Source organism: Ixodes scapularis, unplaced genomic scaffold (assembly GCF_016920785.2).
Source record: "Ixodes scapularis isolate PalLabHiFi unplaced genomic scaffold, ASM1692078v2 PGA_scaffold3__209_contigs__length_174095766, whole genome shotgun sequence".
NCBI lineage: Eukaryota > Metazoa > Arthropoda > Arachnida > Ixodida > Ixodidae > Ixodes > Ixodes scapularis.
In genome coordinates, this window is record NW_024609868.1 from 60,713,028 (window position 1) to 60,727,287 (window position 14,260).

The 14,260-nt window shown below is 42.5% G+C and overlaps 1 protein-coding gene across 1 annotated transcript in view; it reads left to right on the top strand.

Moving 5' to 3' along the window:
* LOC8031058 (microtubule-associated serine/threonine-protein kinase 2) overlaps positions 1 to 14,260 on the top strand; it is a 59,290-nt gene that overhangs the window by 10,060 nt on the left and 34,970 nt on the right. The window contains exons 4-8 of the mRNA XM_040502726.1: positions 4,992 to 5,083; positions 5,735 to 5,900; positions 7,284 to 7,456; positions 8,435 to 8,505; positions 9,381 to 9,497. Of these exons, the coding sequence (XP_040358660.1) occupies positions 4,992 to 5,083; positions 5,735 to 5,900; positions 7,284 to 7,456; positions 8,435 to 8,505; positions 9,381 to 9,497 (619 nt within the window). The remainder of the gene's footprint in view (positions 1 to 4,991; positions 5,084 to 5,734; positions 5,901 to 7,283; positions 7,457 to 8,434; positions 8,506 to 9,380; positions 9,498 to 14,260) is intronic.

Below are 14,260 nucleotides of genomic sequence, written 5' to 3' on the forward strand. Positions count from 1 at the left end.
GGATTTGCGTGAGCGAAGCAACGCCTTCCATTGCAAGTCGCAATGGTCGACTGTAAGTGTTCTAAGTTGATAAAAAAGCGCTCGGGTCCGGCCCATAAACAGTGCGAGCAGTATCCTTGCGTACAATGAATTACGGAGGAATGGACAGCGTGAATAGTTTTATACTCTATATTTTGTAGAATTTCCTTAACCAAGTTCTAACCCTCTATCGTCTGTGCTTCCGGCTCTTGTGTAGCTAATCTCTTGATTAGCTACACTTGTCATCTGCTAAAAAAAAAGAGGCTCGAATATTGTTAATTATTCAATTTACCGTAAAGCAGAAACCACGTGACCGTTTTTCACGTGTGTGGCATATCTTCTCTAACCGATACCGTGTCCCTCATTTGACATCCAAGATTGTCTACGATGCAGTGATTTTTTTTATCATATTTTTCTGCTTATGAGGCTTAGGGCTCTCTTGTTTTCACCAGCTGTCAATCCAGGCTGAGCGGATTGTTTGTTTTCAAGAAGAATGTAAGACAAACAATGGCCATTGCAACAAAAACTAGCACGTGCTGATTACAACCCACGTCTTTTTCACGCTTTAGAAACGTAAAATGTTTTTATTTTGGGCTTTTGTTACCGAAAATAAAAGTCCTATTTTATGACTAAGTATAAGGTGCTTATGTTCACTGCAATTGTAGATTGCTGAAATAATAAACAAAATATATTTTCTTCATTCTTCAGTTTATGATTTCAGTAACATCTATTCATTTATTTCTTACGCTTAAGCAGTTACAATTAGGGTTTCGACGACAGACCCAAGGTTCGGTTTTAGATTGCTTCAGAAGTTGTCAAACAACATAAGAAGAAGTTTCGACGGCACTCTAGGCATTTCGAAAAAGCTCACCGTGATTGCAATGCAACGCATGTTTGACTTGCTTGAGAGCGGCGAAATAGTAACAACATTTGAGTACGGTTTAAATTTAAGGAAATTCAGCGTAGATTGCATCTACCGCTGTGCATATAAAAACATGCGTAAGCTATAGAGACAACCAGTTTTGAACGCAACTTTCAGGTCCGAAGTCCAGGAACACCGAGTGTAACCCTATTGCGTACCTGAAATTTTTTATAGCGCAGCTCTTAGGCGCTCGTTCTCGTGTTTCTTGGCGTCGGCACCGCCGTCGCCGTCAGCATAACCGGAGAGGGAGAAGGGGAAGGAGGAGAGGAGGGTCCTCCGAACCCTCCCTTCCTCCTCCTTATATAGAATCAAGAATCAAGAATAATTTTTATTAGGTGTCCAGGAACGACCATGCGGTCTTGGTGCTGGCACACCGAAACTTACACACTACAAAAAAGTAGGAAAAAAACATAAAAAACTCAAAACATTGAGTAAAAGATATGATACATATAACGCATGCTGACACAAAGATACGATATACACAACAAGGAAAGAACGGAACACAGGGTCCGAACGCAGAGTAGGAAGACTACCACAACAACGAATATACCTTCTTAAAATAATATATAATAACATCACAATCACCGACAGGTTCAGAGAGACCCATACAAGAATCTGAGAGATCTGACAAATTCAGTCACACAAAAAATATCAAGATCACTTCCAATGCCATTATATGCCCGACACATGCGAAACATCGGGTCCAAGATATTTAACGTTCGAGGAGAGTAAAAAGACGTTGTCAAACGGGTCGCTGTCCGAGGAACTCGCAAAGATATCTGTGAGAGCAGTTCTGAACAGTCGGCCATACCATGAAGGACTTTGAAAAGGAAAACCAGATCTGCCTTTTCTCGACGGTGATATAAGCTGTTCATTTGTAGGACGTCCAATACATTGTTACCCTTTGATGGAGATGTTTCATCTCGCAGATATCGATATCGATAAATAGATAAAAATTTGTTTTGCACTCGCTCGAGCCTTAGGAGGGTAGTTTTACAACTGCCATTCCATACAGGAGATGCATATTCGAGTTGAGACCTTGTCAAAGAGCGGTACAGGGTTACAAACGTTGTGGGGTTTTTAAATACTCTAGTCGTTCGACAAACGATACCGAGCGCGCGCAAGGCGCAGGTACTTATACGAGCCACATGGCTATCAAATCTCAAGGAGGAGTCAAAAAGCACTCCCAAGTCCCGCACTTCACTAGAACGGCACAATACGTCTGAGCGAACACTGTAAGGGAAACACGTCGTTTGCGTTTTGCGACTATAGGACATGACCTTGGTTTTCGAGCTGTTTAGTAGGAGACCGTTCAGTGAACACCATTTGCTAAATGAGTTTATGTCCTCTTGTAGAAACTTGCAATCTCAGATAGTTCTAATCTCCTTAAATATCTTAATATCATCAGCATATTGCAAAAAAGACGAGTTTACAATCTGCTTACACACATCGTTCACAAAAATAGAAAAAAGAAGCGGGCCCAGAACTGATCCCTGAGGTACCCCAGACGTGGCCGTGTACGTAAAAGAATACGCGCCGTTCGCACGAGCAACACATGTTCTATTAGACAAATAATTCTGAAACCAGTTGTGTAGCTTTCCACAGACACCAATACCACAAAGTTTTGATAAAAGAATGTCATGGTCAACCACATCAAACGCCTTACTCAGATCAAAGTAGACCACGTCGAGCTGGCCTCTTTGGCACACAACTTTGGATGCAATGGACATAAATGAAATCAAATTTGTTGTTGTCGAGCGTCCTGCTACAAATCCGTGTTGGTTGGAACTTAATACATTTTTTAAACGAAAGGACAATGTTTTGTGGACCACCATTTCGAAAAGCTTCGAAAATGTACACAGCAGAGACACAGGCCTGTAGTTTGATGCAGTGGTACGACTTCCAGACTTGTAGACTGGGACTACGACTGACTTCCTCCACATATCAGGGAACACTCCTGCTCTTAAGGAGTTGTTGAAAATATCATAAAGGAGGGGCGTAAAAATTTCGTGAAATGCTTTTACAAGTGTTGCTGGAATACCATCGTGACCTGTGGACATGGTAGGCCTCAGTTTTTTTATGCATTCCTGAATCATTCCCTCATCCACAGGCAGGGAGGAAATGGATTCGTTCACGCTAGGGGATGGCGGCTGTTGGTACCCACTCCTATTGTGTTTATATACAGAACTGAAATGACGCGCGAATATATCGCATACACTGGACGTGGTCACATTCTCCTCATTAAGTATAATATCAGGATGTATCAATTTTCCTCCTCGAGAACGAACATGTCGGTAGACATGTTCGTTTTTTTTTACTTTCTATATATATATATATATATATATACGGGTGCTGTTTGTTGACCGTCCGCACTCTGCCATGACCTGATGAAGAGCGGTCCCCGCGCGAGGACAGCGCAGCAGAGGTTTGTTGCACGATTTCTCCACGGGACGCGGTGCCGTCGGTATCGAGAAGCGCTCCAATTGCAAACGGAAGCTTAAACCCCCTCGAAATTGTGCGGTTTTTCAGAAAGCCGTAAAATGCTGCGCGTGCCTTCTATCGTTCTGAAATTTATCTAATTAGTATTTTTCGATGATGCTAAGCAAGTTTCTAATTGAAACCATGCATTTAAACACAATATTAGAAAGTTAATTACGCAAAAATAATTAACAACTTAATTATATCAAGCTTTAATAATTTTCGTAAAAGTGGCCCCTGACCCAGAGCCAAAACGACACAAGCCTTTTAATACAGGCCTTTTTGTTGCGGTGCGTGGCTTTCGCAATACCGAATTGGTCCACTTTTCATGATATATATATATATATATATATTTGTTTATACTGGAGTATCGACGCGCTTTAAGGGTTTACTTTGAAATTGGAGCCAAAAATGTATGCATCCTATCATATTTGAAGTTTTAGAAACATAATTTTAATTCTTGCAAAAAAAAAAGGCAGCATGAGATTTCTTAACTTTGCTAAATGTGTCGCTCTCCGAATTTGTTTAGCCTAAGCCAATGCGAATCTGGCTACTAAAATTGCATTGTTACACAGCAGGATTGTTTAATTAAAACTTGTGCATTGACTATTACATAAATGAGTTCGCTCCTGTTCCTCCGTCACGAAAGAGTGTGGTGCTTCGTCGCTTCTGTCAAAGCTGTCCTTTTCATGTTATTTTGTTGGAATATACTAAAAAAATCTAAAAACAGGATATAAATAAAACAATTAACACTGTGAAAGTCACTGTTTCGGCTGGTATTCTATTTTATTAAATAAAAAGCTAACGGTAGGGCGAGCGATGTGAGAATCGACGGTCACAGGTAGTATGTTTTGTTGGATGCGACACTGTTTCTTTTGAGAATAAAATTGAAAACCCTTTGAGGATGCCGCTATTAAGGCACAACGCATTTTAAGAACAAAGGTGCACACTAAACTAAGCAACTGGGCGAATTGTACAGGGGCCAACGATAAAATGAGACGCGGTTTTTCGACTCGCAAAAATAGACTATACGCATCTCAGAAAGCTTCTACATACCCCTGCAATATATTTTTTATATTATTTTTTTTATTTTTTTAGCTTTGATGAAAATTAGGTTTAGGTGGACGTCGACACATTAAAAAATTATACTTTTGTCTCGTAGCTTTTTATCGAGGTAACGTCATATTATCAAACTTTCGCATTTTGTCACCACCGGAATCGTCAAGTTCTCACAGAGTTTGTTTTCTACTATAAGTAGTCTATTTTTTGTGACCGAAAATCCGCGTTTCATTTTTGTTTTCAGTTGAATCTTTTAGTTTGATAAAAACAAGGGTGTTTTATTGATATATCTATTAATTGTACAGCATGTCAAAGTAAACCCTAAAAAGCGCTGATACATCTGGTCTAAAAAATTGTTGATATTACCTAAACGTATCCTTATGAAAGAGGCTCCAGATAAAATTTATGTCATCACTTCAGTGGATACTAGATAGTGGGATTTCGTAGACCCTAAACATAATCTCCCTCTGTGTGTACCGTCTTAATGATGGCATTGTCTTTGTTGAATCACCAGATGAACCTGCCAAAGCAGCCTCCATACACGACTTTTATACCAAAGATGCGAGACTTCAAGAGCCTCAAGATGCTTGGGGCTGGAGGATTTGGGTAATTATTCACTTAAATTTAGGAAAAAAACATTACAAGCGAAAGTGATGTATATCTTAGAAGATAAACGTCTTAGATCCATAAAGAGCATAAAAGACAGTATATCAAAAGACGCAGAACGTCTGGGCAGGAGTATGTTCTTTTATTCTGTGGCAGCACTCTTCAGCGTACAAAAGAATCGTTAGATTCATTACATTTTCGAAGTGAATAACTTGCGATGACATATAACGAAAGACTCTATAATGCCTATACTGTCTCAGTCATAATATTTACATAACATTAGTGCAATAAATAGGCAATCAAAGCTGTTGCCAAGTTAATTATTTACTAAATTTTGCTAACGTTGCAAAATGTGAATGTATATCGTCTTCACCCGCCAGTTAATAAAAAAACAGCGTTTTTTTCTGAATGCAGAGTGATTTAGCAAAAACACTCTACATTGTGCGTAACATCCGACTTTATCATAAAAAAATGTCAAAGCGTTTGAAACCCCATGCGTGGTCTAAGTATTTGAACCGAGCACATTTTCATTTGCGATGTGGCTTTAAAATATATTATTCGCTATCCTACAAAGGGATAATGATACATTACGTTTCAGTTTTTCCACATGCAAACTTTCTTCAGAAACCTCCTGAATTTCCTTCATTTCAGGGCCGTGTATTTGGCCAACTACAAACCGGCCAATTTCGTCGCGACAATCAAACTGGTGGCAATGGATCGCTTCAGCAAGCACAAGCAAGCTGCCATGGACAAGGTGGTGGCGTCTGTCGTCAGAAACCCATTCCTAGTCAAGTATTACAGCTGCTTTTGCGTCAAAGTAAGTCTAGATCATATACGAGCTACATTTTCACGTAGAAAGACCCGAAAATGTACCAGCTGACCAGTGAACGACGCAATGCAATAACGTATATGTGCAAACCTGTGTGGTATTATCAACCAAATGCTGCTGGCCAAGATAATTTGTTTTCATTTTTTTATATTTCCTATATAAGGTATAATGTGTGACTACCTAAACATAGATGTTACTTACATTCACCGCGTTCCGTAAAACAGAAAGCTCTGCTTCTCAGTTAGTTCGTGGCTGCTCCGAATCTTCGGGGCACGTATATTTGTTTTAGGTGTATTTTTTAATGCAAAAGCATTTGTCCCATGGAGCGAACTGACATTATGAGCTTTGAAGCCTTGCCAAAAGGGTCCCTTCCCCTGTCCCAATGCCGTCTGTAGCAGAAATCGGATGGACAGGCTCCCATTGGCTGTCGCGCGTCATCAAGGAACGAGGCTCCCATTGACTCTCGTGAGAGCTAATTCCATATAAAACCACCTGAGAAGCCCTCTCTATGGCGGCGCAGCGCACGCAGCGGCCCGACTGCCGGTAAGTGCAGTAAGAGGGAGCGGTGGCCGCAGAGCTGGCAGAGCCCGCCCAGGCAAACTTTGGAGGGGGTGCACGGCCGAGCGTTGCCACTTCACGAGAGAGCGCGCTCGGCTGTCGGCCGGCGAAACGTGGCCGTCTGCACCACTACGCCGCAGACGAACTAATGGAGCGGAAAAACTACATTCATTCTTCCGCATTCACGACTCATAAAAAGTGCTTCGGTTTCCTCGGACTTTTTTTTGTTTGTTTTACTATATTAACAATTATTAAGAAACCCCGTCCTTCCTCGACTCAAAAGCCAGTATTGGATTGAGGTATTACATATGTCCAATAAATACAATAGGTGACTCAGCTTAAAAATTCCTCTTTCTCTGCAGCTATTTGTATGTGTTAGGAGGAGAGAAATTAGAGGGCTTAGAACGATAAGTTGCATTAGACATCCGTCGGCTACTAAGGCGCCATTGGTTAGAGGCGCCGAGTCTGCTTATTTTGTGTCATAACAAGTGAAAGAAAATCTTTGGGAATAATATCATTTTCATCTTTAATTTTTTTCGCTTCAGGGGGACATCAATACCCACATTATGCTCTTATTTCACTGAATACACAGGTGGACATCAATATAACACATTATGCTCGTATTTCACTAGAATACAACAAACTAACTTCAGCATTCCACTCTGCCAACCTAGCAAGAGTGGTCAAATAAACGCCCAAAATACACTTCAATGACGTTATTTTATAAAAGTGTGCTCAGTGCGTGTGCTGTCTATGATGGTTGCATCGATGCTGTCAACCACACGTGACGCCGGACCGTGGATTCGCTTGCAGGAGGCGTACGTTACCATCATGGAGTATATTGCGGGACTGGACCTGATGCGCGTCGTCACCATGGAGGGCTATCTAGAAATAGACGCAGTGCAGGTCATCATGGCTCAGCTTATTTTGGCCGTGGAACACATGCATCTGCGCGGCTTCCTTCACAGAGATATCAAAGTGTCAAAGTGAGTGCAGCAGGGGATTAATTTCGGCTAGCTGGTAGTTCTTCAAACAATTTAAAACATCATTATAATAGACAAGGTATTTTTGTCTCTTTGAATGAGTTGTGTGTGAGTTCTAGTCGTTGTGTCTTTGCGTCTTTAACCGGCATGTTGCCTTTTCTTTATCAATGCGAGTGTCTTAACAAAGGTACGTGACGACATCCAACAATGTTGTTTTCTGTCAATTAATGATCACAAAATGCTTGAGAAGCGCGACTAGTTAAAATGAAATCGTAATTGGATGTAGACATTGCCCACTTCAGAGTAATTTGAATTTTATTATTCACCTTTTGCCTACTGCAAAAAATAAAGAATGGACTTAAAAAATCACGGTCATGCTACCAGTGGTTACTATTGTAATTAGCTGTAGTTTTATTAGAAAAAGTATTAGCAGTAGGTGTTCTACAGGCTGCTGGCCAACACAAACGAATATTGTTTTTCACGTAAAAAAATTATGAAATAATCATCGGCGTGAATGCGGATGTAGGCACAGAGGTACGAATAAGATTTGCAAATATTAGATTCAAACGATTCGAAATTTAAAAAACGTGTTCATGCATTTTCATGAGAGTATAGTCATCTCAGAAGCTAGCCAATATATGGAAGCAAGCCTGTTGCCGAAAATGAGCGCCGTTATAATTTCAAACATCACATCTAACCCTTACCGTTTTGATAATTTCATGATACGACGAAACATGGTGCATAGTCATATACGTTCCATATCTGCAAGTAATGCCTTACGAATTCAATTCCGGTAATAGTAGAACCGCGATGTGTGCTGACTGAAAACAAATTATTAATAGCCACTTTGAGATAGTGTTCTTCCCACTCTCAGTTAATAAGAACTCCAGAGTTACTCGCCAGAAAAATGTTCATGAGTTGAGCAAATAAAATTCTGAGCTGCTACGGATACTGTCTGAGTGGCGAGATACGCTTTTTCAGCATGCTGATCCTGCCAGGCGGACGGGTCAAGCTAATTGACTTTGACACAACTAAAGTCTGCAACGGGCACTGTAAGTAGTTTCTCGTGCATTACAGGGTGAAAATAGAACATACATTTCCAACGCTGCAACCATCAGTGTAAAAAATAGAGCACGATGATAACAAGTAAAAGTTGCCGTTACAAGCAGTAACCGAATTGAAGTTAGAAACAATTAATGAAACGATTAATACTCTAAAACCTTCAATGAGGTCTAGCTTTCTCAATTTACTCACGTTCTCGACATCATACCTCAAAGGCAGTATCTCATACGCATTACGGGTGAGAGTGGATACGTAATATATTTCACTGCAGTCGGCAGAAATATAAAAAAAAATCTGATTTGGGCAGTAAACTGATTCAATATTTAAAGATGTCAATTTCGACCACTTATGAAGTGCCTTATCATTGATATCATGTATAAGTTGCCTAGGATTTTCACTCGTTGATAAGCAAAGTAATTTAACTTTTTTTTTCAATTTTTACGATAATTTTGTGCTATGCTTTTCGTTAATGATTGTAAAAGAAAACACACGAAGCATTTAACAGTGACAGATATTCAAACTTTGCCCTGGCTGAGGCCTGAACCAAACGACTCAAGCGGTACCGAGTCTGCTCATATAGAGAGAACGTGCTGTAAATTGTAAATTGCATGGCCGTACATCTCCTTGAGGAAGGAAGGCTCCTTCTAAATATTTTTATTGTATACTTCTCGCGTTAAGTTTCCATATCATCGGTCAAAACTATCGCATTTAATCATCTATAGCTCTACTGTCATATAGTTCGTCAGCATTCTACCCTGCGTAGTTTGTGAGATGTAGAGTAAACTCGACGGAGCAGACAGTCACAGAAAACATGCTATGGCTTGCAATGTTCACTTATGTCATTTTTTTCTTTAAATGCCAACAGTTTCCAAACGCCTTCTACGTGGTTACTTCCGACGAACGCCCTTTGAATTTCACGATGGCGAATCAGCCGGCACCATTCCTTACATGGCCCCCGAAGTCCTGAAGAGGAGGCCGTACGGTACGCATTAATGAATATTTATCGTGTAAAACACTACACGTATTTCTGTGTTCAACCTTTCGGTCATTCAATAAAGGGTCGAAAGAACCTAGTATTGATGACAGTTTTACTTGCAACGCATTTCCCGATACCCTTGAAAGATGTGTACGCAGCAGGTGTTTACTATTTTCTTGAAGAAGAATACACAGGGTGTGGCGTTATATATATGTTCCCGCTCCTTGCTTTGTGATTCGTCCTTCAGCGCTATTATCGCTCCAGTTTTGATTTTCTGCTGTTACTTGAATTACTCTATATTTCGTACTCTTGGAGCGCACCTTTTGTGTTAATCTATTGTAAAGCTATTGGATTGTAAACTATTGAAAAAAGATTTTTTGCCGAAATTTAATTTTCAGTAAAAAATTATTTTACTGGATTATGGGACTTTTTTTCATTTCCGGTATAGCCTGAATTCACTGGAATGTCACCGGATTCTTTACCAGAATTTTATTTCCAGGAAAAAAACTATTTTACTCGATTCAAAGTGGCAATGCAGGCGAGTTGGTTCATCGTTACAAAATGGAATCAGCGCGCAAACAACGAAGACACAAGGAAGAGAAATTGACAGGACAAGCGCTGGACTTCAACTGAACGTTTATTGAAAAAGAAACTAACGAGGAAAACAAACAAACCACCAATCATCACCCCATCAAAACGTGCTCAAAAAAGCTACCTCTCTCTTAAGTAAAAAAAATTGATGTTTGGCTGACGCATTGGGCACCTTCCTTTCCTATCTCAAATGCTTCGAGCAGCTCGCGTGCTGTCTTATCGGCCCCTCTTCCCAAAATCGAGATGCGATCAAATATCGGCTCGCACGAGCAAGTGCTGCAGTGTAAAGGCAAGTGACCGCCCGAGGTTGATCGCAGCGAAAGCGCGTGTTCACGTGCTCGGTCATTAACACATCGGCCGGTCTGGCCGATGTATACTCGACCACAGCTTAACGGGATCCTATAAACTACCCCCATCGCGCACTCGACGTACTTGTTTCTGTGCTTTACGGAACATCTATTCCTTCCCGTTCCCCTGTCCGCCACTCTGGGGCATAGCTGCAGCATCTTGCTGGGCGCCGAAAAGACAACCGGTACATCATAGCGCCCCGCAATCTTTTTTAGATTGTGGGATACCTTGTGTAAATATGGGATTACTTGCGGTCTCCTATTTGGCCGGTCTCTTGGTTGTTGGGGTCCCGTCTTTACCTTTCTTAGTAGCTTTTCTGCTACCGCCAACAGAACTGTCGCTGGGAAGCCCGCGGAGCTAAGCCGATCAATCTGCTTTTCAAAACTCTCCTGCAACGTGTGCAGGCAAGATTTTGCTAAGGCCAAATAGGAGACCGGCCAAATAGGAGACCGCAAGTAATCCCATATTTACACAAGGTATCCCACAATCTAAAAAAGATTGCGGGGCGCTATGATGTACCGGTTGTCTTTTCGGCGCCCAGCAAGATGCTGCAGCTATGCCCCAGAGTGGCGGACAGGGGAACGGGAAGGAATAGATGTTCCGTAAAGCACAGAAACAAGTACGTCGAGTGCGCGATGGGGGTAGTTTATAGGATCCCGTTAAGCTGTGGTCGAGTATACATCGGCCAGACCGGCCGATGTGTTAATGACCGAGCACGTGAACACGCGCTTTCGCTGCGATCAACCTCGGGCGGTCACTTGCCTTTACACTGCAGCACTTGCTCGTGCGAGCCGATATTTGATCGCATCTCGATTTTGGGAAGAGGGGCCGATAAGACAGCACGCGAGCTGCTCGAAGCATTTGAGATAGGAAAGGAAGGTGCCCAATGCGTCAGCCAAACATCAATTTTTTTACTTAAGAGAGAGGTAGCTTTTTTGAGCACGTTTTGATGGGGTGATGATTGGTGGTTTGTTTGTTTTCCTCGTTAGTTTCTTTTTCAATAAACGTTCAGTTGAAGTCCAGCGCTTGTCCTGTCAATTTCTCTTCCTTGTGTCTTCGTTGTTTGCGCGCTGATTCCATTTTGTTTTTTACTCGATTATATGACTTTTTACGCTTCCAGTAAAACCTCAATTTACCGGAAGTCACCGGATTTGCTGCCATTCACCGAACCTTAACGTGTTTTTTTTTCGGACGTCAACGAAAGGCATTTAGGAAGAGGCCTGTGAGCCGTGGGTGATTTACGTTTACCAGATGCTGAACGATTCGGTAACAATTAAAATGGTTAGTCCATATAGGCCTGCAAGATACATGTCTTTATTTCAAAGGTTTGATACCTGTGAAACAATTTGCACAACTGTAGACAGAAGCAATCAGACCAAATAGGAACAACCGAGTTGTTTGTCGCAAAACAAGACATCTTTCAAGGTACTCACAATGCCGCTGGGTAAATTCCTAGATGTACGGTAGTTCGACTAATAAAACCGAGCAGGTGCACCTCACAGACACACACACACACACTGTCAGTAGCACGTTCAGCGAAAACCACGAACGCGCACCAACATCCGCCGCCGTTGAAAATAAATCATGGGCACAGTCACGGTGTCGCCACTGATGCCGTCGCCGCGGGTGCACCACGCGGACACTTACATACTGTCAGTAGCACGCTAGCAAAAACCACGAACGCGCGGAACGAACATCCGCCGCCGTTGAGAAATCACGGGCACAGCCACGGCGTCTCTGGCGTCTTTTTTGCTCTTGGATGCTTCTGAAGCCGGATGGAAAAAGAGGCGTAAGAAACAGGTCACTAAAATCTATTTTCTTTTTATCCGCACGCCCAGCTGCTTTCGCAGATACAGGTCGCACACATGGAACGAGACGCCGCCACTGAGCGTCCGTTCGTTGCTGCTCGTTGACGGACAAAGGAACCGGTTTTCTTCGAAGCAGAGAGCAAAAAGACCCAACACATTTTCCCCACGAACCCAAATGCGACAGAGAGAGGGTGCGTGGGGACTCGTCCTTGGTGCGTTCTAGGCACCATAAGTACACACCCGATCCCCGGCTCGTCTCGGCTTCCCCCTCCCCTCGTGTCGGCTGCCAGTGAATTTCGGTTAACGGGGAAACCAGTCCCTCGCTTCTGGTAAAAATTTCCAGCAAAGTTGGGGTCGTCTGGTAAAGGAAAGTGGCTGCGGGTAAAATTCCGGCAAATATTCCAACAAAGACTGGTAAACTACACTGGTTTCGGATAAAAACGAGTGAAACTTGACCAGTTTTCACCGGATGTCACTGGAAGTTCATCGTTTCCGGCTTGAGCGGCGTCGGCGTCGGCGTCGCCGTCGCTCAAGCCGGAAACGGGCGCGCTGCACTCTAAAATAATATGTCTGAGACGCGAGACACTAGATTCGGAGAGCGCGTCTTTGGAACGCGCTCTCCGATGTAAATTCGGCTGCCTGAGAAAAAATTTTTTTTTTTATGGAATGAAAATTTAGGTGTGTCAGCCGAACAGAGGTCACGTGACATCTCCCCCCCCCCCCCCGCCCCCCGAGACGAGGGGAGGAGGTTGAAGGATGAGGGCACGAGGAAGAGAAGGAGGAGGAGGAAAGGACGAGGGGAGGAGGAGGGTATACCCCCCTCAGTACCCTTCCATCCTCCTCCTCAAGAGCTGCGCTCCAATTCGGCGAAATGACAAGTCTGTGCTCCATCGGTCGAACACGGCACAAAACGCCGCGACGTTGTAGAGCACTGCCAAAATAATTACTATTCAACGTATTAAAAATTATACATTTAATTAAACAAAAAAATCAGCTCGAAACAGGCGATGGCCACGACTACAGATGCCCTGAATTCAAAGAACCAGTACACAACAATTTCAACAATCCTATAATATATACTCAAACAATAGATCATAATGTGTCAATGGAAGTGGTATTGTATGGAACACACCACATAGCAAATCTTCAGTTTTTTGTTCACCAATATCCAGGGAAACTGTACTTAGAGCAGAACAGCTCTTGCGGCAGAATCGATGCGGGAGCAAGTCGTCCGCTTCTCGAGCATTAGTTGCGTGAAGTCAAAATGACGCCAACCTCTGATTGGCTCTGATTGAAGGATAGTGGGTAGACCTTAAAGCACGCTTCCTTGAGGTCTACCCGCTATCCTTCAATCAGAACCAATCAGAGCTCGGCTTTCTGACGTCACCACAACTCCCTGCAAAAGCAGCAGACGAACTTGCGCTCCGCATAGGTGAGCATCGAAAGGGTGGTGGTAGTTTGTGCCATAACAGACTGCATCACACATTACGATGTCTTCATCACGGAATCATGGAGCATTCCGAGTGCGAGTTCTCCCGACCTTCCGTCCTAAACAGCAATCTTCTCGGTTGCTAACTAACAGCGAGGGTCGGCAAAGAGGACCTCGCCTGGAACTTCTTTCTGAAAAATGAACGCAAAGAAAGTTCTTCGCTAAGCATTTGGGGCCTCTAAATATTGAATGTATGTCGACCATTTTAAAAGTGGAACGCCTATGCACGCGTTTATAAATGTGGAAGCTGCCGTTCGTATTTCTAAGTAAAATACAAATACCTCAGGTGTGAGACGGGGTGGAGAGGGGTATTGCATAAATTAGTAAAGCAATATCTTCGTTTTTATAAATTTAATTATTCGTCATCAATATGTACCAACTACCGAGCTGTATTACTACTGAACCAAAAGATTCCTTAACACGAGTGTAGGTTTTTACCAAAAAATCTAGAAAACTAAAATGTTGTCGCGCACAAACTGTCGCCTGCTCCCGTCGTTATCTTAATCTATGGTTATTAAGAAAGGGACCAAAAG